The sequence below is a fragment of the Hyperolius riggenbachi genome, chromosome 8, assembly GCF_040937935.1.
Source record: "Hyperolius riggenbachi isolate aHypRig1 chromosome 8, aHypRig1.pri, whole genome shotgun sequence".
Taxonomy (NCBI): domain Eukaryota; kingdom Metazoa; phylum Chordata; class Amphibia; order Anura; family Hyperoliidae; genus Hyperolius; species Hyperolius riggenbachi.
The window spans coordinates 244452981-244477223 of record NC_090653.1 but is presented as its reverse complement, the minus strand read 5'-3'; the positions used below and the strand labels follow the sequence as shown (position 1 = coordinate 244477223).

At 46.7% G+C, this 24243-nt stretch overlaps 1 protein-coding gene across 3 annotated transcripts in view; it reads left to right on the top strand.

The window, feature by feature from the left end:
* The window catches only part of LOC137527701 (uncharacterized), a 154984-nt gene extending 148680 nt beyond the window's left edge, over positions 1 to 6304 (top strand). For 2 of the 3 annotated variants that reach the window (XM_068248484.1, XM_068248483.1), the window contains exon 11: positions 4080 to 6304. In XM_068248484.1, coding sequence (XP_068104585.1) covers positions 4080 to 4273 — 194 coding nt within the window. In that variant the 3' untranslated portion in view covers positions 4274 to 6304. The remainder of the gene's footprint in view (positions 1 to 4079) is intronic. The other variant, XM_068248485.1, reaches the window with a different exon arrangement.
* The last annotated feature ends 17939 nt before the right edge of the window (positions 6305 to 24243 follow it).

Here is a 24243-nt window from a genome sequence, read left to right as displayed (position 1 = left end):
AGCATCTGTATTATTGGTGATACTGCAGATCACCAATAATCCGAAAAAACTCTGTGTTGCTGACACCAATCGTTACAGACTTATTCTAAATGCCACATCTATTTCCAGTAATTACTAGCAATACAAAGGCTTTTTTTCATCTTGTAAATTACATTTACAGAGAACAGTTCTCACTGTGGGCATTACTATGGAGTACTGTGCCCAGCACATCCAGCATACAGAAATAATCTACATTGGCTCTAATACTGTGACTGGAATCTGTTCAGAATGATAGAAAGCAGAAATATAGCTTCAAATGCGTGTAAATCATCAACAGCTGAAGCTCTGTGTTCATTTCTGTGTGTCTCTACCTCACAGTGTAAAGTAAACAGTCTACAGCCAGGTTACAGTGAAGCTCTGCCTCCCCCTCGCCCCCCCCCCCCCCCCGATGCTGACACGAAATTGTAACAAAATAGCTGGTAAACAGGGCTTTTTTCACACAGGATATGCTGAAAGACCCATGAAAAGCATTTTAGTGTTGCTGGGTAAAAACTCTATAGGTATGCGGGGTTTTCAGAAAAACGGTTTCTTTGATAGTTGTTCCTTAAGCTGGAAGGGGTCATTTCAGATAATGAAGTGTGGGGGCTGGGCTCAGACACATAACGTGCGAATCCTGAAAACATGTTCAATTTCGTATCTCTTCTTTCATCACTCAAGGAAGGCAGTCACAGGCTTAATTAGCCACATTTAGGATAATTGGCTGCATTTAGGAATTTCATTAGCTCTTTATTTTTAAGCTCGGAGTGCATTTCTCAAAGTAGTCCCACATGAAAGCCTGCTATCAGAGAAAATCTGGGTATGAGCACACACACTCATCTGAACGCCATGTATGACCACACACGCTCATCCGTACGCCATGTATGACCACACACACTCATCTGTACGCCATGTATGACCACACACGCTCATCTGTACGCCATGTATGACCACACACACTCATCCGTACGCCATGTATGACCACACACACTCATCTGAACGCCATGTATGACCACACACACTCATCTGTACGCCATGTATGACCACACACACTCATCTGAACGCCATGTATGACCACACACACTCATCCGTACGCCATGTATGACCACACACACACTCATCTGAACGCCATGTATGACCACACACGCTCATCCGTACGCCATGTATGACCACACACACTCATCTGTACGCCATGTATGACCACACACGCTCATCTGTACGCCATGTATGACCACACACACTCATCTGTACGCCATGTATGACCACACACGCTCATCTGAACGCCATGTATGACCACACACGCTCATCTGAACGCCATGTATGACCACACACACTCATCTGAACGCCATGTATGACCACACACGCTCATCTGAATGCCATGTATGACCACACACACTCATGTGAACCAACCATGTATGAGCACGCACACTCATGTGAACCAACCATGTATGAGCACACACACTCATGTGAACCAACCATGTATGAGCACACACACTCATCTGAACGCCATGTATGACCACACACGTTCATGTGAACCAACCATGTATGAACACACACACTCATGTGCACTAGCCATGTATGAGCACACACGCTCATCTGCACCAGTCATGTATGAGCACACACGCTCATGTGAACCAGCCATCTATGAACACACACGCTCATGTGCACTAGCCATGTATGAGTATGCATACTCATGTGAACCTTTTACATTCAGTACTCCTGTAATACATGCACTGCCTGTGTATACTGTATGTATTGCAAGTACCTAGACAGTCCACTTTACTTCTTACACCGAGTTCCCTGGGAGTCCTGAAAGCTGTGTACTCCACTGTTCAGATTTTAACTGTTCTGTATTTAGCATGGCACCCCTCCTACCGTCTCACAACCCTTTCGGTGTGCTGACTTTTGTATCCTGCAGACCTCATGGCCCTGAGCAGCAGGCAGCTCAGAAGGTGGTGGAGGCATGCTGTATTTTATGAGGGTAGTAAAATATTGCAAATTAGTGCTCTACAGTTCAAGACATTCTGGATGCTCTGGAGGTGATGCAGCAGCGGGAGCGGACCCCTTCTGCATTAACTCTGTGTACTTTTTTTTAACTCGTAAGTTTATTGAGTATATTAATAAAACGTACAAACAAGCACAAAGATAAGCAGTGTATAAAGTACTTACAATCATGCATACTGTATACGTAAATATTATAGCAACAAGTTCGATGCCAAAATCTTTAGTTCAAACTGTAACTATTGTCCCAAGTCATATAGACAGATATATAAACCCATGACACTGCTGATTCAGAGGAGGACAAAATACATTAAAAACAGTAAAAGGAGAGGAAGAGGTTAGCCTACCTCTTCTAAAGAACAAGCCAGTCTTACGTCGACTAATGAAAAGGGTTTTTATTGCACAAAAGACAACGCATTTTGCAGGGCTTGGACCAGTACTAAGGGATACCCGGATAGCTCATGGTGACTCAGAACCACTGGGAAGGTATAAAGGTCTAAAAGAAACCAGTCTGGATATTACTTAGTACTGGTCCAAGCCCTATACCATAGAGCCATATCAATCCATGCCATGCTCTGATGAGGACCAGAAAGTCTGGCACAGGTTGTATGTATGTTGGATTGATGTGGCTCTATGGTACAGGCTGTGACTAGTAGAGATGTTAGCGAACCGTTCTCTAGCAAAACTCTATGTGCAAATACTACTTCCGGGTCACTATGACCCATAGTAGTATGGCTGCTCTGGGCCGGCGGTGCGCGCCTTTGATCGCGCGCCTGTTGCCGAACACTCTCTCCGCATGAGCGTGACGTCACGCACATGCGCAGAAAGTGCCCGGCAATAGGCGCGCGATCAAAGACGCGCACTGCCGGCCCAGCTCAGCCATACTACTCCGGGTCATAGCGACCCGGAAGTAGTACAGGGTGAGTGCTTCGCCAGCGAATGGTTCCCAAACCGTTTGTTGACATCTCTAGTGACTAGTTCTAAAGGAGTCCACTAACAGTCCAATTTCTAGCGAAAAATCATTTGAGCGTTCAGAAATTCTGATCGGATTGGTTGTAAGTAATCTCTGTTGATGGGCACAATAGATTATGAATGATTATAAAAATAGTATGCTGATTGGATTTTTATCAAACCAAAATTTGGATTTTTTTTGTTGGTTGTGATAGATAGGAAGCAAAGATTGGTTCGTTGATGGTGTAGTGAACGATTTTTCTTTCAATCAGAATTATCTGATCGCTTGAACGATCTTTCACTAGAAATTGGATCCTTAGTGGCCACCTTAAGGAATACTCGGAAAGCTTGGGGTGACCCAGAACAGACTGTCTGCATGTTGGATTGATGTGGCTCAGTAAAATGCATTAGCTACAGGTTCACTATGCACCAGCAGTTCTGGATGTGCAGCCTTGCTTTCAGGGGCATAAAAAGATGATCATATTTGGGAGTGATGCATCGTAGGAAACTTCTGTTTTAAGGAGGCAAAATTAAATTTTACAGTACAAAAAGTGATTCAGACGTTACATAGTTACATAGTTATTTTGGTTGAAAAAAGACATACGTCCATCGAGTTCAACCAGTATAAAGTACAACACCAGCCTGCTCCCTCACATATCCCTGTTGATCCAGAGGAAGGCGAAAAAACCCTTATAAGGCATGGTCCAATTTTGAGGCATGGCAAACTCTATATTTGCTGCATTTCTATTAAAGTCAAGTGACAATGACAATTAGTTGTATGTACTATTCCCACCCGTTCTCCATTTTTACAATAATATATTGTTCTACAGTAACCCACAGGAATACAGTCTGAAGACGGATTATTGGCCAAAAGCTTACTACTTTTCTTTAAAGTTGGCCATTTAATGGCATCATTCTGATTTAATATCTCCTGCTTATATAGTTCTACAGTGTGTCTTCCTTCTCTGTGGACTGAACCTTCTCATAGCCTTGTCTGCCTCTTCTCCCCAACCCACCCCCTCTCAGTCCATCAGTGTCTAACCTCTTGACCTTGTCTTTGGCAGTTATTTGACCAACCCTAATGCTGTCCTCATTGTTCATCTCCCCATCAGGTTTGTACGTGGTTCAGCTGAGCGGAACCTTCACCTCGTCATTTCCACAGGGAATCTTGGAAGTGGGAGATGAAATCTTGGAGATCAATCGGAGACAAGCCAAGGACCTTAGCATGGAAGAAATTCACACTCTCCTGAAAGAAAGCAGCTGTGTCCTCCTCCATGTACTCCCTGTAGCTAAAGGTCTTTCCTAGAGTCCATTTATGCTTATCTGGAAGATGTCCATTCTGGCCTGGAGATACATGTCAGTCACCTGTCACTCATGTCAGTGATGGGTTAAATAAGGAAGTGTTAAAAACCTTTCAACAAGAGACCACCAAACACGCTGCTCGGACAAATTTGTACAACCTGAGGATATATTTTGGTGGAAACATTTTTTCTAGCTATGTCTGATGTTCATGGTTCTATGGGGTTGCATACAGAGCATATAAACTTAAAGGGGAACCCAATCCACAATAATTGTGTGCAAGCAAGGGTTACAATGTTGGCATGCACCTACAGAACCAATACATTCCTATGAATACAAAAAAAAATCAAGGACCAAATACAAGAAGGCAAAGGCAAGGCAGTCACAAAGTTCCCTAGAAGGACAGAGAGAATACCTTAGTGCAAAAGCTGATACATATTAGGCGCTGGTAGATGATTTGGGTCGTCAGCATCCGCCTGTAACCAAAATAGTTTTGGGGGACAAAACTGGTAAAGAATGCCATAAAATTCAGAGTTAACAGTGCTAGTGAATTAACATTATATACCATATGTTACAGTTCACATTCTTTAAAGCAGTTTTCCCCAACTCTGTCCTCAAGGCCCACCAACAGTGCATGTTTTGTGGAAACCCACAGAGGTAGTTAATCAGCTCTGCTGAGACACTAATAATCTCACCTGTGCATGTTTGTAGTTTTCTGCAAAACATGTGCTGTTGGTGGGCCTTGAGGACAGGGTTGGGGAACTCTGCTTTAAAGTGTACCCGAACCAAAGCTTGGGTACAAAAATAAATACTTAGCTAAAGAGAGGAAAGCCTTGTGTGTTAGGCATTACCATGTGAAACTTACAATGTGCAGCTGTTGATTTGCCAGGGAATAAGTGCCCACTGGTTGCTACGTAATGCAATGGAACAACGGCATCTGTAACCACAAGCGGCTCAGCAGGTAACACGCTATTACAGTGCAGAAAACGGCTGCAGGTAACGTCTAGCAGGCATGTACAGTCACACGTCATGTGCCATACTTTGCTGGTCCAAAGGCTTGCAATTGCCTGCAGCTGACAGGGGTTGTGATTGTGCCACCACAGAGACCTTACTTAACACTTATGAACATTATAACAAGCAAAGATGACAGCATACAGTTCCTTTTACAAGTATACTTCTCTGTCATGTACTGTATTTTAGCAGTTGCAGAATTACTGTTAAAGTAACCCTGACAGGGGAAAAAGTGCCCCAAAGTACTCACTGCAAGAGAGAGATCCTCCAGAGGCTCGTTCCAACGCTCTCCCCTCCCAAAGAACTGTCGACAAGGGCTTGTAGATGGCTTGATCATGTGCAGTGGCAGGTACCCAATGAGGCTCGACATTTTCTGCCAAAGCCCTAGCTGGCCGGTGCTACCGCGCAGTTGCAGTGCGGCAATGAAATTTGGGGATCTCAGCCTGATGGAAGAGGATGGGGGAAGCCTCTGGATTGCATACCTCACACGTATGAGGCATGACACCCAGCAAGTATCAGCACACGATCCTTTGGGCAACATTGCAGGTCTGAGGCTGTACAGACAGGTCGCTAGCCTTTAGGCTAGTCACGTGTTCTGTTCCTATGCATGGGAGGGGGGCAGGAGTCTGTAGAAGTGACATCATGAGGCGGATGGGGCAAGTGGGGAGAACATTGTTCTTGGCCTGTGCAGTGAAGCGTTCCACCAGGTGGATCGCTAGCTGAGAGGGGTGGGGGATCATCTAGTGTCATTATCATCTAGTGTGTGTATGGAGCTTTAGTCCTGGAGGGACAACAAGTCAAGGGGGGGGAGGGTTGTATATGTGTGTGATGTCATATACAAAATTTGGTGCATTGCGTTTGTATTTATTGACAGAAGAGACTATATAATTATTATGCAGTATTCACTATTACAAAGACAAAGCAATACAACAAATTGTCATTATATTTTTTTTGCCAAATGCTCTACAAAAAAAAGCAGTTCAAAGGCAGTATACCTCTCTTTATATTCAATACGTATATTTTTTCACCTGTTATTATAAGAATTTTATACAGTATATACACTTGTCTGAAACCAAAATGTTTTCTTCACTGTCTTTTGTGCATAAGTAGCGTTATATAACATTGATCATGAGAAAGCAACATACATCTATACCGTATATATTTATAGTGGTTGTTGTAAAGCTCCTATGTGCAGCTGGCAATTCAATCGCAGGTAATAGCTGTGCGCTCCCTTCACCATACCCATACTCCTTATGTCACATTATTGATCTGTGTGCATAACAGTAATCAGGTAACATCAATGACTCCTCTTCACATCTCCCCACACAAATATACAGAAGTGAAATTTCTCCTAGTTCACCGCCTGTGAGTGCGGTTCAGGGAATTGATTTGTGCGGTGCTGAGTGTGAGCCCACGAGAGGGGACGCCTGCACTGAAATACAATTGTCGGGCAGCACGGTGGCGTAGTGGTTAGCGCTCTCGCCTCGCAGCGCTGGGTCCCTGGTTCGAATCCCAGCCAGGTCAATATTTGCAAGGAGTTTGTATGTTCTCCCCATGTCTGTGTGAGTTTCCTCCGGGCACTCCGGTTTCCTCCCACATCCCAAAAACATACAGATACGTTAATTGACTTCACCCTAAAATTGGCCCTAGACTACAACACATACACTACACGATACATACACATAGGACATATGACTATGGTAGGGACTAGATTGTGAGCTCCTCTGAGGGACAGTTAGTGACAAGTATGACCATGGAGAAAAAAGAAAAACATCCGGGCACCTTCCGTCCTCGGTTTATTGTAGAGTGCTTACATCATCGTGGGTTACATGGCATAAGTGTGTACAACAGATGGTCAATACGGTGGTGGTGAGGTGGGGGTGCCGGGCACCAGTTGGGGCTTGCGACGGCCGTTTCGCGTCTTGCTAGACGCTTGGTCACGCTATGCTCTCCTATCCCATCCCCTGCCTAACACTAACCTCTCCGTACCCTGCATAACACTAACCTCCCCCTTATCTGCCTAACACTAACCTCTCCCATCCTCTGCCTAACACTAACCTCTTCTGTCCTCTGCCTTACACTCACCTCTCCCGTCCCTTGCCTAACACTAACCACTCCCGACCTCTGCCTAACACTAACCTCTTCCGTCCTCTGCTTAACACTAACCTCTCCTGTCATCTGCCTAACTCTAACCTCTCCCATTCCCTGCCTAACACTAACCTCTCCCATCCCCTGCCTAACGCTAACCTCTCCGTCCCCTGCTTACCACTAACCTCCCCCTCATTTGCCTAACACTAAACTCTCCCATCCTCTGCCTAACACTAACCTCTCTTGTCCTCTGCCTTACACTAACCTCTTTCGTCCCCTGCCTAACACTAAGCTCCCCCATCCTCCTCTGCCTAACACTAACCTCTCCCGTCCTCTGCGTAACACTAACCTCTTCTGTCCTCCACCTAACACTTACCTCTCCCATTCTCTGCCTAACACTAACCTCCCCTGTCCTCTACCTAACACTAACCTCTTTCGTCCCCTGCCTAACACTAACCTCTCCCGTGCCCTTCCTAACACTAACCTCTCCCATCCTCTGCCTAACACTAACCTCTCCCGTCCCCTGCCTAACACTGACCTCTCCTGTCCTCTGCCTAACACTAACCTATCCAGTCCTCTGCATAACAATAACCTCCCCCCTCCTCTTCCTAACTTTAACCTCTCCTGTCCTCTGCGTAACACTAACCTTCCCCTCATCTGCCTAACACTAACCTCCCCCTCATCTACCTAACACTAACCTTCCCCATCCTCTGCCTAACACTAATCTCCCCCCTCCTCGGCCTAACACTAACCTATCCCATCCTCAGCGTAACACTGACCTCTCCTGTCCTCTGCCTAACACTAACCTCTCCGTCCCCTGCCTAACACTGACCTCCCCCTCATCTGCCTAACACTAAACTCCCTTATCCTCTGCCTAACACTAATCTCCCCCCTCCTCTGCCTAACGCTAACCTATACCATCCTCAGCGTAACACTGACCTCTCCTGTCCTCTGCCTAACATTAACCTCTCCCGTCCCCTGCCTAACACTAACCTCTCCCGTCCTCTGCCTAACACTACCCTCTCCGTCCCCTACCTAACACTAACCTCTCCTGTCCTCTGCCTAACATTAACCTCCCCTGCCTAACCCTAAGCTCCCCCATCCTCTGCCTTACACCAACCTCGCCTCTCCTCTGCCTAACACTAACTTCTCCCGTCCTCTGCCTAACACTAACCTCCCCTGTCCTCTGCCTATCACTAACCTCTCCCGTCCCCTGCCTAACACTAACCTCTCCCGTCCCCTACCTAACACTAACCTCTCCTGTCCTCTGCCTAATACTAACCTCCCCCCTCCTCTGCCTAAACCTAACCTCCCCCGTCCCCTGCCTAAACCTAACCTCCCCCGTCCCCCGCCTAACACTAACCTCCCCCATCCTCTGCCTTACACCAACCTCGCCTCTCCTCTGCCTAACACTAACCTCTCCTGTCCTCTGCCTAACATTAACCTCCCCCCTCCTTTGCCTAACACTAACCTCTCCTGTCCTCTGCCTAACATTAACCTCCCCCCTCCTCTGCCTAACACTAACCTCTCCCGTCCCCTGCCTAACACTAACTTCTCCCGTCCCCTGCCTAACACTAACCTCTCCCGTCCCCCGTCTAACTCTAACCTCTCCCGTCCTCTGCCTAACACTAACCTATCCCGTACTCTGCATAACACTAACCTCGCTTCTCTTTAGGGTGGTCGGCCACACACCATACAATCGTAATCATACATATTTAGCGGATTGAAATTACCTTGAGAAGTTATTTTTCCTAAGCTCTAAGTTAATACTACATGAAAGTGTTAACATTGAACAGCCAGGATTTGATGGTGTCATGGCCAGCTTTAACCTTCCCAGCCACATCGAATCAGCTGTTAGCTGATCAGCTGTTATGCTAGGTACACACCATAAAATTTTGTGTTAGATAGATGCTTTGGTAGATAATTTCAGACAAGTCCAATCTTATTTTCGGTCGTTTTTCTGATCGATTTCTCATAGAAGTGAAATAGATAAGAAAAGATAATCGAATCGGAAATCGATCGGATGGAAAATCAACCGAAAAAATGCATCGTGTGTACCCAGCATTAGGTTGATGGGCTAATACAGAAGTGCCAAAACATCTCACGCAGAGGCAATGCTGCATCCTCTGTAATATCCAGCATAAACTATCTTTTCAAATAAAGGTTCAAACACTATTTTGCAGACAACGATTACGTTCCCACTTTTAAATCGGAGCGCAGTTTACTGCTCTTATAGCGAGTGCAATCAATGGAAAATTTACCTTTTCTGGAGCACAAACAACTATGAATAAACCAGGAGCAACAGTGCCATCTGCAGTCTACAAGTAGGTACTACAAGTCATTCAGTGCAGAGGATTTATACAGGGAGCATACCGATATAGCTGGCTTCAACTTCCATAGACTACTCTGTAGATCAGCCTTCCTCAGTTTTTTCACCCTGAAAGAACCCTTAAAATAATAATTTATAATTGTCAGGTCTCAGAGAATCCCTACACTATTATTACACATAGGTGAAGGGAGAGGGAATTTATTTTGCATAGGCATGGTATCTTTGTTTTACCTCCATTCCATGTTCCTCCTTGACAGTACAACCTCGTCATGCCGTCCATTGCAGCGCTGTCTGATATATTTGCCTCCACTATAGTGTTTCTTATCATAGCTCCCACAGTTATAGAGCCCCCTCATCAGAGATGGATTTCTGGAAAGGCCACAAAAGCCCAGGCCTTGGGCGGTTGTTCCCCAAGGAGGCGGCTGAGCATGGAGGAAGGGTTGCTGTATATGGAAGAGGAAGCTGCAAATCGGGGGCTGTAAAAGGGGAACAACAAAAGGAAGAAGAGAGTAGATGCCCAAGGAGGCTGTGCATGAAAGAGACTGGCTGCTGTATATTGTCACACATGGAAGGGGGGGCTACCCGGCTACACATGAAAAGGGAGGAGGGCTGCTGTATGTGGAAGGAGAGCCACAAGAAACTTGGCCTAGCGGCAGAAAAAGTCTAAATTCCGTCTTGCCCCTCATTATACTTCCTTCATATGAACCTTTTTATTACTGTACTTTTTCTTGTGCTGATCCCCTCCCCCCATGCTTTGTAGGTATGCCCCCCTGCCTCAGGTTCCACAATGGTTAGCTGAGAAAGCCTGCTCTATTCAGATAATTATTAATAAATACTCACATATACTGTATACATTTACTAGCAAACGTATGACCTATCAGGATACTGTCAGCATTTCACAGTGACTTTAGTCAACTAATAGATTTTGTTGTACAAAAGGACTTGTAAACAAAAGTGTAGAGCTGCCCACTGGAGTGAGGATCTCCCCAACCCCCCCAAAATATATAGAATTGAGCTGAAGGTTCTTCTGTGAGCGCTTGAAGGAGTGCTAATAAAGCTTCCAATGGACAATTAGTTTTCTTATGTACATGTGGAAGGATCAAAACCTTGGAAAAAATCGGCACTAAATGCTGGAATGGCAGAGTCTTTGGGGGGTCCTTGGCCTTAATCACTGTGCCTCCGGTAAAGACTTCAGCTATGCAATAGGAAAGACAACAGGCCGGGCACCAGCTGAGTTACTATGCCAATTTATTTCATCCCATCCAGTGACAGATACAGAAAAAAAGTCAGGCAGCAGGCCTAACAGCCGTTTCGCAAGCTTACAATGCTTGCTTCCTCAGAGACCAACATTGCCCAGTGAAACACACACATATATACATAAAACATCTATGCTGCTAATTGAAAAGAGGAGGGACTCACCCAGGCCGCTTCCGGCTTGTTACCGAGGGTTTGCCGCACTGGCCAAACCGCTCCGAGCCCCCAGCGCGCACCGCAAGATAGCTCCGCCCCTTTTCCGGGGCTGGAGCATGCCGGAGTTTCCTCCAATCAATGTCACGATTCCAAATCTTAGTGACGTCATGAAACCTCGAGTGCTTTCCACCGGGGGTATCAACACGCCGGACGCTGCGCTCCATGCTGGTGTGTTGCCATGGCAGCGTCGCGCAGCCTGCATCATCCCCACCTCCTATAAAAAAAGAAAAAGACATACAGAAAGATTAATTAAACATTACTACCCCTCCATGTGGATAATAAAAAACATTTTTAGAAAACATTTTTATAAAAACATCACAGACAGAGCCTGAATATCTAGTTAGCCTATAATTGTACATAGTTGTTCCAAACAGAATATAACAGTGTGTATAAAAAAACCCTCCAAGGCTGAAACAATGTACAGGGACCCTAATTAAAAAAGGAAAGTAATAGCTACACTTGGGGACCACTAAAACCTACATCTAAGCAGGAAATTTAGGAAAATAGAAAAGGACGCTACAAATCAAGATTTAGAAGATGACATTCTTTAAAGAACTCCCTCATAGAAGACTATGAGCAGAAGGGGAGATTTATTGGGAGGGGGGGGGAGAGAAAATGGATTGTTGATTGAGACTTGAGGTGGGGAAGGGGAGGGAAAGGAGACCCGAGGAATATTAGTACCCAACAGTCAACCCAACACACACCTAGTGGCGGTCCAGGAAGCAATGAAGCTCGTTTCGCCCATTGAGTCCCATACTGCCACAGGCCTCCGTGGTCGAGATTAACCTTGCCTCCTCTCTCCGCAACAGCTTCTCTCTATCACCTCCCCTATGTGGTACATCCACCCATTTTAGACCAAAAAACCGCAAACACTCTGCATTACCATTATGCTCTTCCCTAACATGGGAAATCAATCTACTGGCTCCTTTGCCAGTTGTAATTGAATGGTAATGTTCCTGAAAACGGGTACACATCTGCCTTGTCGTTTCCCCGATATAAAACCGGCCACAGGGACAGACCACCGCATACACCACAAACTTGGACCTGCAGTGCATAAACTCATTAATCCTCAGGGTGACCCCCCCAATATGGCATGACTTTCCCGGGATGAACTGGTTGCAATGGGTACAATTATGGCATTTATAATTGCCCACCGGACGCAATTTTTCCAGCCAGTTTTGCTGACGTGGGGTTGTAAATTCGCTATCGTGCGTGCCCTACGAAAAGATACTAGTGGTCTGTCACCTATGGCCGATCTCAGATCGGGGCTGTCTCTCAAATGAGACCAATTCTTGTAAATGCTTGATCTTATTTCATGATTGGAGGAAACTCCGGCATGCTCCAGCCCTGGAAAAGGGGCGGAGCTATCTTGCCGTGCGCGCTGGGGGCTCGGAGCGGTTTGGCCAGTGCGGCTACCCCTCGGTAACAAGCCGGAAGCGGCCTGGGTGAGTCCCTCCTCTTTTCAATTAGCAGCATAGATGTTTTATGTATATATGTGTGTGTTTCACTGGGCAATGTTGGTCTCTGAGGAAGCAAGCATTGTAAGCTTGCGAAACGGCTGTTAGGCCTGCTGCCTGACTTTTTTTCTGTATCTGTCACTGGATGGGATGAAATAAATTGGCATAGTAACTCAGCTGGTGCCCGGCCTGTTGTCTTTCCTATTGCATAGTTTTCTTATGTACAGTAACTATTTTTCAATAAAACGTATGCACATACACAGCTAAAAAATGCATGAAATGCAAGAAAACCTGCACCCCTACAATAATAAAGCCTGCATCTGATTGTCCGCAGGCTTTATTATTGTAGGAGTGCAGGCTTTCTTGCATTTCATGCAATTTTATGCATTTTATATGTTCTAGCTCTGTATGTGCTTACGTTTTTTTGAAAAACTAGTTATTCAAGCAATCAGATTGTCCATAGGAGGCTTATTATTAGCACTCCTTTTTAGCGCTCACTGAAGAGCATTCAGCTAGATGTTGTTATACCCCTCAACCACTACTATGCAAAAAAACCTGCATTCATACTAGCACAGTACACATAAATACTATACTATAACTATAGTAAAACATATATAAAATATAATATAACTAGAGTGCAGCAAACATGAGTATTGCAACTACTGAATAAATATTATTTCATGGGTCATTTTCTGCAGTATAGACATTGTGACCTGCAGGGTGCAGTCTTCTGAAACAGCTCAGCCTGGGCTCCACCCCCTTGCAGTCTGAATAGCATGATGAAGTTGAGCCAAGCAGAAGCAACCCTGAGTAAGGAGGCAATGCAAATGTTACGATGAGCACAGGCACACCCTGTTCATTCCTCAACCTTAGCTATAATACACTGATGCATCCGCACAGCATGAATGGAGAGGTCGTTCTTTAACAAGTCTTGGGATAATATGACTTAAGGAACTGAAGGCTCACGTAGAGATGGATGAAGGTGAAATGGGACCCTGAGCAAGGTAGTAGCTGCCCCCTGCTTGTCTCCTGGCCTTTTGATAAGGTGAAGATGGTGCAGGGACAGGGGCTCAGGGGAGAGGGCCACCAAGCCACTCTACACCTGCAGGGCCCTAGGCAGGTCAGGGTTATCAAACTCAAATGCAAAGTGGGCCAAAACTGAACTCTGGGACCAAGTAGCAGTCCAACCTCAATGTCTAATGGCCACTTCCCTCCCTTAGAAAGTTCCCTGGTGTCTAATACCCCCCTGCCAACCCTATACAGTTTCTTTGAGTATAGTGACTCTCCTCCCTACCCAATACAGTTCCCTGGTGTCTAATGCCTTCTCCCTCCCCTATACAGTTCTCTGTTGTCTAGTGCAGAGTTCCCCAACTATGTCCTCAAGGCCCACCAACAGTACATGTTTTGCAGAAAACCACAAACATGCACAGGTGAGGTAATTGGTGTTCCAGCAGAGCTGATTACCTACCTCTGTGGATTTCCACAAAACATGCACTGTTGGTGGGCCTTGAGGACAGGGTTGGGGAACACTGGAGTGCTTTCCCAAACCCTCCCCCATATGGCTTCCCTGGTGATCTAGGGATTCACCTTTAACATAGCCTTCCTGGTGGTCTAGAGTGGGCCAAACATAATGCAAAGTGGGGAAACCACTTGGGGCCACATTTTGATTTGAGTTTGACATGTATGGCCTAGATTGTTCCACATTTGGGCTGACCCACATAAAGAATTAATCTAACAAAAGGATGACAAAGATCATGCGATTAACATTTTTAACTGAAAACTCAGGCAGTTACACCAGTACGTTTACTTTTCATACGGAAGCCGGGCTGATACTATGATACTTGTCTCCTACCTATGATTATGTTCTGCAGGGTCACATCTGGAACCAGTGTGCAGCTATTGGAGTCAGAGTTGATTCAGAACATCTAATCTGCATACTTGTTCTGGGTTAGTACAGAGCGAGGCCAAGTAACATATAGGACAAGCTCTTGTTGGATATGTTCCAGGGGTCATGCACGGCGGATGTAGCGGCATCCCCCTTCTTCAGTGAGTATCTCTTATTTTCTTTCCAGACACTTACCTTGGGAGGAGGAAGCCTCTGGCTCCTAAAGAGGCTTAGCCTGTCCTCATCAGCTTTGGGTATCCAGTGCTGGAACAGAGCTGCTGAGCAGGATGAGAGAAGCCTCCTTAGGATCCAGAGGCTCCCCCCCCCCCCCCCCCCCAAAGCAAGTATTCCCTAGGGGCACTTATTTTTCAACAGGTACACTTTAGTGACCAGTTGGGAGGGGATTGCTATACACACTAGACTTTCAGACGAAATGGTCCCAACCGGCCACCACAGGCGAGTTCCATACCAATGGTGGATACACACGGGCTACTCTTGTCTGCTGTTGCCAGCAGAAAAGGGACGGCAACAGCTATCCACACGTCTCGCCAGAAAGGCAGAGACGCGGCGGAAGCTGTCTGTGAAGGGAGCATCCCCCGGCCGGATGCTCCATTCACTTGCCTTTGTCTCCTGTCGCTAGTCCGCATACACACGCAGTACGCGTGGCGGACTAGCGACAGTTGCGGAGACAGAAGTTGCCGGCGATTGAACTTTTCAATCGCACGGCAACTTTACTGTCCGGCGACAGTTCGTGGCGCGTGCATCATACACACGGGGCAACTGTCGCTCAGACATGCGTGTGCCACGTGTTTGTGGCGACAGTTGTGCCCCGTGTGTATGGGCCTTAACGTGTGCACGAAGCTTTACATTCAGAAAACTAAATATCAGGTGGCACATACAAAACCTGAATTTGGGCTTCAAACTATTAAAGAGAAACCGTGACCAAGAATTGAACTTCATCCCAATCAGTAGCTGACACCCCCTTTCCCATGAGAAATCCATTCCTTTTCACAAACGGATCATCAGGGGGCTCTGTATGGCTGATATTGTGGTGAAACCCCTCCCACAGTGGGATGTCAGGACCACGGTCCTGACAGTTTCCTGTCTGTGAACCTCATTGCATTGTGGGAAATAACAGCTGTTTACAATTGCCAAAAAAACAAGCAGCATCTCCTTCCACTGACATCACCTGCCAGCAGTAAAAATGTCACTATGTGGTAAATGTCAGAATGTAAATCAGGGAGAGGAAAGATTTTACAATGGGCAAACACTGACTAAATCATTTATACATAATTATTGTAAAAATGAAGCACTTTTTTATTGCATTATTTTGCACTGGAGTTCCTCTTTAACTCTGCAGTTAGAAACATGCTTGAATTTGCTTTTTATCCACTTTTAATTGTAGAGTTTCTGCTAAAACCGTCGCTGTGAGAAGCAGTGGAAAAAGCCAGTTGGCAGAGACGGAACAGAGCAGAGCAGGACAGGGTTAACTTCCCTGGAACAAGCTGTTTACAGCGCAGGCTGCATCATGTGATGGCGGTTTGCATGTGATTCTCTTCCACAGAATCATGTCTAAGCCACTTCCTGCTTAGACTTGCAGGCTGGTCACATGCCTTGTATTCCCTCCGCTTGTACTTTCTCTGGGAACACTGCAGAGTTTCTCTCCCGCTCTCTCCTCCATATATTATCTCACAGACGTTTCATTGGCTCAACAATCTCTTAGAATAAAACTGCTTTTTATGGGAGGAAAAAATCTATTGAAGCATTGATGGCTGTAAGACTGTCAGACATTAGGCCAATCTTATTTATCAGGGTGCCTAAAAGTCAGGAGCGGAGGAAAAATGACTCGTTAGGTGGTCATTTAAAATCTAAATCTCCAAGCGCCGCTCAAAATAGAGCATATAAAGTAAGCCGTGCGCCCGAATCTTACCTGTTTGTGTTGCCAGGGCCGGGCCGAGGCAGAGGCTGGAGAGGCTCCAGCCTCAGGGTGCAGTGTAGGAGGGGGTGCAGAATTCATTCAGCTGTCATTCCCCTATTGTGTTTGAAGCAGAAAGAAATAAGAAAAGGGGATACATGGCAGTGACTGCAAGCCAGATAACTAGAGATTAAGGTGTTGGGGAGGTTGTGGGCCCTGTGGTGCCTCTCAGTCTAATAGCAATCAGTGTGTGACGGCTGGGGTGGCAGGGATGGAGGGGCGCACTTTGGTGTCTCAGCCTTCCTTGGGTGCTGGAGGACCTTGTCCCGCCTCTGTGTGTTGCATTTGCATACAGGATTCTTATCACCCGAAATAATCATCCAATATCTTCTACTGATCTGTTGTTTTATGGATCACTAATGACTGAGGTTATTATATTTATTTTGTTCTTCCTGCAACCTCTCATGTGTCTTCCCCCCCCCCCCCCCCTCCCTAAAGCTGGTGCACACCAAGAGCGCTTCTGAGGGCTTTTAGGCTAGGTTCATGCGTGCATGCGCTAAAATGTGTGTGAACAACAATGAAGACTGGACATAGACTTTAAGGCAAAGCCTACATGCAGCGAGTTTGAATAACATGATCTATTACTGTGAACAGGCCCATAGAAATGTGTGGGCAGTGAGTTGACATTCAGAATTATTCTGCAATGCAACTGACTATTGTGAACAGGGCCTTAAAGAGAACCTGTACTAAGTAAAAATATTTAAAATAAACACATGAGGTAACTTCAAATGAACATTACATAGTTACCTTGCCATCAGTTCCTCTCAGAAGCTCACCATTTTCTTCTGACAATTATCCCTTCCAGTTCTGACAATATTTTGTCAGATCTGAAATATATCAGTTGCTGTCAGTTATAGCTGAGAGGAAAACTGATGTATCAGGTAATGTCCATGTTTCCCTATGGCTCAAGTGGGCGATGTTACAGTTTAACTGTGTGCTGACCAGAAAGCTGTTGTGGGTAATGGCCATTTTCAAAATGGAGGACGGAAAATTCCCTTGATCACAGTGAACAAACAGGACGCAGGACAGGAGAAAGACACTGAGGAGTAGACTACATGGAAGGTAAGTATGACTTGTGTATGCTTATTTTGACTTATAATTTTTCAGTTCAGGTTTTCTTTAAAGAGAACCCGAGGTGGGATTTAATTATGTTACTGGGGCACAGAGGCTGGTTGTGCACACTAACACCAGCCTCCGTACACACTAAGACCAGCAGGCTGTTTCACTCTCGCCGCTCCCCCGCCTTCTGTATTCGGCCGCTCCTCGCCCGCGTCCCTTCCCTCCAATCAGCCGAGAGGGAAGGGACGCGGGCGGGGAGCACCGCAAACCGCAATACAGGCGAGGAGATGAAGCAGCAAGAGTGACAGTGTAGATGTAAGCAGCCTGCTGGTGACACGCTGTGTGTCGTTAGCACAGCGGTTTAGTTTGGGGGGCATAGCAGGGGGGAGCCGGGGGGAGACAGTATAGCAACAGAGGCTGGGCATTATATGCATGCAGACCCAGCCTCTGTGTGCTAATAGAACCTCGTGTTCTCTTTAAAGAGAACCCGGGGTGGGATTTAATTATGTTAGTGGGGCACAGAGGCTGGTTGTGCACACTAAGACCAGCCTCCGTTGCCCCATGGTGTGCCTCCATGCCCCCCCTGCACGCCGCTATACCCCTGCAGTGCTGGCGACATGCAGCGTGTCGCCAGCACAATGTTTACCTAAGCGCTGTCTGTCAGCGCCGCTCCCCCGCCTCCTCCGCTTCGGCGCTACCCGCCCGTGTCCTTTCCCTCCCGCTGATAGGAGGGAAGTGACGCGGGCGGGTAGCGCCGATGCGGAGGAGGCGGGGGAGCGGCGCTGACTGACAGCGCATAGGTAAGATGCTAGCTCTTTAAAAAGCGCTTGGATAATGTTTTTGAATGGGATGGAGCACACCAGACCAGAGCGATGTGATTTTTTCCCAACTGCATTTCTGCTGATTTCTGAGGCGATTCAGCCTCAATGTTAAGTATAGGAGAGTGGAAAATCGCTCTGAAAGGGGCTAGATCACAGCGATTTTCCAAGCATTTTTGTTACATAACCAGTACACTAGCAGTTGTACTGTACCTAAAAAAAAAAAAAAAACACAAAAACCCTCCAAAAATTGCTAGATATAAATAGAAAATCGCTGGGCACATACCTAGGAGCGCCTTGAAAAATCACTTCTGAATGCGCTGAGCATTTGTTATTAAGCTGGTGCTTTTAGGTGTGAACTGGCCCTTATTGTAGAAACACAACATACTCCTCAGTAGGCAGACAAGCAGCATGTTTGTACAGAGGACAACCTTTGTTACCCAAATCTGTAATTAAAGGTCGTTTCTGGAGATGTTAAAGTGTGGGAGGAGGTGCCCCAGTGTGAGTGTAAACTACCAATTTGGGAGTTGATAAGGAAAAGACTTACCCTCGATATGAAGGTTAACCACTTGAGGACCCACCCTTTACCCTCCCTTAAGGACCAGTGCTGTTTTAGCTGATCTGTGCTGGGTGGGCTGTGCAGCCCCCAGCACAGATCAAACACCAGGCAGAGCGACCAGATCGCTCCCCTTTTTTCCCCACTAGGGGGATGATGTGCTGGGGGGGTCTGATCGCTCCTGCCTGCCTGGGTGTTGCGGGGGGGGGGGCACCTCAAAGCCCCCATCCGCGGCGAAATTCCCCCCCTCCCTCTCCTCCCTCCCTTCCCCGGAAATCCGAGGCTCCACAGGAACGGATCTGTCCTGTGTAGCCTCTAACAGGCTCCTGCCTGTCATGTGACAGCGATCCCTGGCCGTTGATTGGCCGGGGATCGCTGATCTGGTTCAACGCTGCTACTGTTAGCAGCGTTGTACAAATGTAAACAAAGCAGATTATTTCCGCTTGTGTTTACATTTAGCCTGCGAGCCGCGATCGGCGGCCCGCAGGCTATTCACGGAGCCCCCCGCCGTGAATTGACAGGAAGCAGCCGCTCGCGCGAGCGGCTGCTTCCTGATTAATTAGCCTGCAGCCGGCTGGTCCTGCAGCTGCCACGTTGCCGACGCGCGTTATGAGTGCGCGGTCGGCAAGTGGTTAAACACCAAAAACAAAACAACACGTTTCTCAGGTTTCACCCGCTTCTTCAGGTGAATAACACAGTGTCTCTGTAGCACGGGTGAGGGCCCGTTTCCACTTGTGCGGTGCAAATTAGTTGCGGGAAACACAAAAACGAATTTGCACGCGGATGCGAATTTTACCGCGGGCGTTTTCGCATATGTTAGTAAGTATGCAAATTTAACCATGTCAATGCCTGTGTGCTTTTACATTGATTTTATGCGAAAACGCCCGCGAATTCGCAGTAAAATTCGCTGTAAAATGCAAATTTCCTATTATATACATTGTATGCAAATTGATGGCTCTGCCATGCAGATTTTTCCTGCACACAAAACCGCACCGGATTTCTGACAAGTGGAAACAGGCCCATCCACTTGTATTGGTTATGCGAATCTGCATGCAGAAAACGCATGCAGATTTGCACAAGTGGAAACGGGCCCTGAGGAGCACCTTTAGGAAAGACTGTTCCTTATTAACCTCTCCAGGAACACAGGCTTTACCCCCCTAAAGACCAGGCCATTGCAGCTTTATGGCCTCGCTGCAGGGCCGCATAACTCAGCACACAAGTGATTCCCCCCCCCCCCTTTTCTCCCCACCAACAAAGCTCTCTGTTGGTGGCGTCCGATCGCACCCCAGGTGTTTGTTTGGAGTTTTTTTTTATAAATATTTATGTCATCATTTTTGTAATATTTTTTACTATTTTTTTTCCCCTCTTCCCCCCTCCTTCCAGCCAATCAGCGCGATCGACTGTGATAGGCTTCAGCCTAATGGCCCATACTCACGAGGGACTTTTGTCGCCTCAACACACGGCGCGCGCGTGTTGCGGCGACAGGTCGCTCGTGAGTATGGGCCGCCGCACGCGCGCGCACCCCGAACTGTCGCCCGCCGCTCATGTCGCCATGCGATTGAAAGTTTCAATCGCATGGCGACAGTCGCCGCCGCACCTCCCCCGCAACTGTCGCTAGTCCGCGTGAGTACGCGGATTAGCGACAGCAACCTCCATTGTATCATATGGAGCTTCCGGCGGGGGGAGGAGGAACGTCGGCGACAGCTTCCGCCTCGCCGCTGGTCCCTCTTCCGCGTGTGTACGCGGAGGGACCTGGCGAGAAGCTGTCGCCGGCCTGTCGCCCACACGCTCACGTGTGCTGGCGACAGGCAACTTCTGCAGCCCGTGAGTACGGGCCATAAGACAGCGGATTGCTTTTGTCCCTCTGGAGAGGACAGCCGAGTGACACGGCTGTCCCCTGTACAGCTCAGCCTTAGATCGCAGCACTGTACGTACTAAATAGACGTCGGTTTCGCCGTCTAACAGTCTCCTAGTAGCGATCGCCGCTGGGAGACTGAAGGCAGAGCGGAGCTCCGCCTACCAAGCGGAGATGCGCACGGTTCTGCAAAAGCCACCCCCAGGACTTTACGCCGATCAGCGTTAGGTGGTCCTGGGGCTGCCACCGTAGTCCTGTACAGGTTAAAGCGGAATTGAACTCAGAATGTCCTCTCTGCTCTAAAAGGTATGCAGCAGCATAATAACGTTTAAACAAAAAATGTATTTGTTACAGCTGATACAAATCCTGCAATAAATCTGCACTGTTTCTACGTCCTGCTTTCATGGAAGCAGACATACAGGGAGTGCAGAATTATTAGGCAAATGAGTATTTTGACCACATCATCCTCTTTATGCATGTTGTCTTACTCCAAGCTGTATAGGCTCAAAAGCCTTCTACCAATTAAGAATATCAGGTGATGTGCATCTCTGTAATGAGAAGGGGTGTGGTCTAATGACATCAAAACCCTATATCAGGTGTGCATAATTATTAGGCAACTTCCTTTCCTTTGGCAAAATGGGTCAAAAGAAGGACTTGACAGGCTCAGAAAAGTCAAAAATAGTGAGATATCTTGCAAAGGGATGCAGCACTCTTAAAATTGCAAAGCCTCTGAAGCGTGATCATCGAACAATCAAGCGTTTCATTCAAAATAGTCAACAGGGTCGCAAGAAGCGTGTGAAAAAACCAAGGCGCAAAATAACTGCCCATGAACTGAGAAAAGTCAAGCGTGCAGCTGCCAAGATGCCACTTGCCACCAGTTTGCCCATATTTCAGAGCTGCAACATCACTGGAGTGTCCAAAAGCACAAGGTGTGCAATACTCAGAGACATCGCCAAGGTAAGAAGGGCTGAAAGACGACCACCACTGAACAAGACACACAAGCTGAAACGTCAAGACTGGGCCAAGAAATATCTCAAGACTGATTTTTCTAAGGTTTTATGGACTGATGAAATGAGAGTGAGTCTTGATGGGCCAGATGGATGGGCCCGTGGCTGGATTGGTAAAGGGCAGAGAGCTCCAGTCCGACTCAGACGCCAGAAAGGTGGAGGTGGAGTACTGGTTTGGGCTGGTATCATCAAAGATGAGCTTGTGGGGCCTTTTCGGGTTGAGGATGGAGTCAAGCTCAACTCCCAGTCCTACTGCCAGTTTCTGGAAAACACCTTCTTCAAGCAGTGGTACAGGAAGAAGTCTGCATCCTTCAAGAAAAACATGATTTTCATGCAGGACAATGCTCCATCACACGCGTCCAAGTACTCCACAGCGTGGCTGGCAAGAAAGGGTATAAAAGAAGAAAAACTAATGACATGGCCTCCTTGTTCACCTGATATGAACCCCATTGAGAACCTGTGGTCCATCATAAAATGTGAGATTTACAAGGAGGGAAAACAGTACACCTCTCTGAACAATGTCTGGGAGGCTGTGGTTGCTGCTGCACGCAATGTTGATGGTGAACAGATCAAAACACTGACAGAATCCATGGATGGCAGGCTTTTGAGTGTCCTTGCAAAGAAAGGTGGCTATATTGGTCACTGATTTGTTTTTGTTTTTGTTTTTGAATGTTAGAAATGTATATTTGTGAATGTTGAGATGTTATATTGGTTTCACTGATAAAAATAAATAATTGAAATGGGTGTATATTTGTTTTTTGATAAGTTGCCTAATAATTATGCACAGTAATAGTCACCTGCACACACAGAGATCCCCCTAAAATAGCTAAAACTAAAAACTACTTTCAAAAATATTCAGCTTTGATATGAGTTTTTTGGGTTCATTGAGAACATGGTTGTTGTTCAATAATAAAATTATTCCTCAAAAATACCACTTGCCTAATAATTCTGCACTCCCTGTAATGTTAACAGCCTGTGCTTTCAAATGAGCTTATCTGCCGTCTTTGCCATGGAAGTCATGTGACACGGGGAGAGATCAAATTACAACTTGTGATTAGTCACAGGTGAGGGGGAATTAGACAGGCTAAATACATACAGAGTGCATTTCTCTCTGTTCTCCTTCTGTCCTGTGCAAGAGTTCAGGTCCATTTTAAATCCCAAATTGGTAGTTTACACACACTCTGGGGCACCTCCTTCCACCCTGTATAGTCTAATTCCCCTCTCCCTGCAACCGATATCCAGTGGTTCCAGTGGACCTTTTCCGATTGGAGTGCGACCCAAGTCTGGAAGAGGACTTTCCATCCAAGTGGTGATGATAATTGAAAGTACCGTATATATGTAATATGTAGCGTTGAACGAATCTCCTGCAGCTTAAAACCTTTGTTTAAATGTTCCTCTCGGTTCAGGAAATATATTGGTTAGAAAAATAAATACATCTTTTCCTGACTCCCAGTCTTCAAAGGAACAGCATGGCTCTCCCTTACTTCACCCTCCTTCCCTGAAGTGAGGCACAGCCCAGACTGCCATGTTCCCCTCCCTTCAGTAGGAGACTGAGGGGGGATAATGGTCCAGAAGCTGGGCCATCATCCTCTTCTTCAACAGGACGCTATGGGAGGGTTAAGGGCTGGTTCCCGTCTTTCGGCGGCGGCGCGTTTTGTGGCATTGCGGCAGCGTCGCATTCAGGGTTTCAACGGCTTTCTGTGATTTTCAGTTGCGGTTTGCATTTTTCTTCCCCATAGGTGACATTAGCCACAGCGGTTAACCACCCCAGGATGCAACATGTAGTGTCCAGGGTCATCTCTAACGCCAGAGAAAGTTAGGATCGGAACGCGGCGTTTGTGCAAACACCAATAAATGCCCGGTACAAACTTGAATGTGAGTGTTTAACGCTGAGTCCTGAACGCCAGCGGTAAACGCGGGGCAGAAGCCCGTGTGAACCAGCCCTTACACAGTAAAATGTGAGAGTGGGGTGTGTCCCTAACTGTGAAGTTCCCTTCCCTTCAACAGAAAACAACTATGGGAGGAGACATTCCCCACATTGCCAGGTCCCTCCACTTCAGTAGGAGATTATAAAAGCACCAATAGGTTGCACTACCAGGCTCCTCCCTTTTAACAGGAATCTATGGGACAGCCCATACTGCCAGGCCCCCTCCTATTTAGCAGGGAAGAATGGAAAGGGGCACAACCTGGACTGCAAAGCTCATTTCTGCAGTCCAGTTTCTCCGCCAACGCACAAATCGTCATGAACTGTCGCGGTGGGATAAGCACTCTTGTATGAGGAAACCTCCAGGCACTTTCTATTGTCCCCATTACCCTCCCATAATATCGCCACTGACTTGCTGTGACTGTTCAAACTGTCTGCCTCAAACTGGAAACAATTCATGTGCTAAATAAAGCCCAGAACCAACCATATGTCAAGCGGCACAATACGTCTATTTATAACTCTGTTTACCAAAAAGTAATGTGT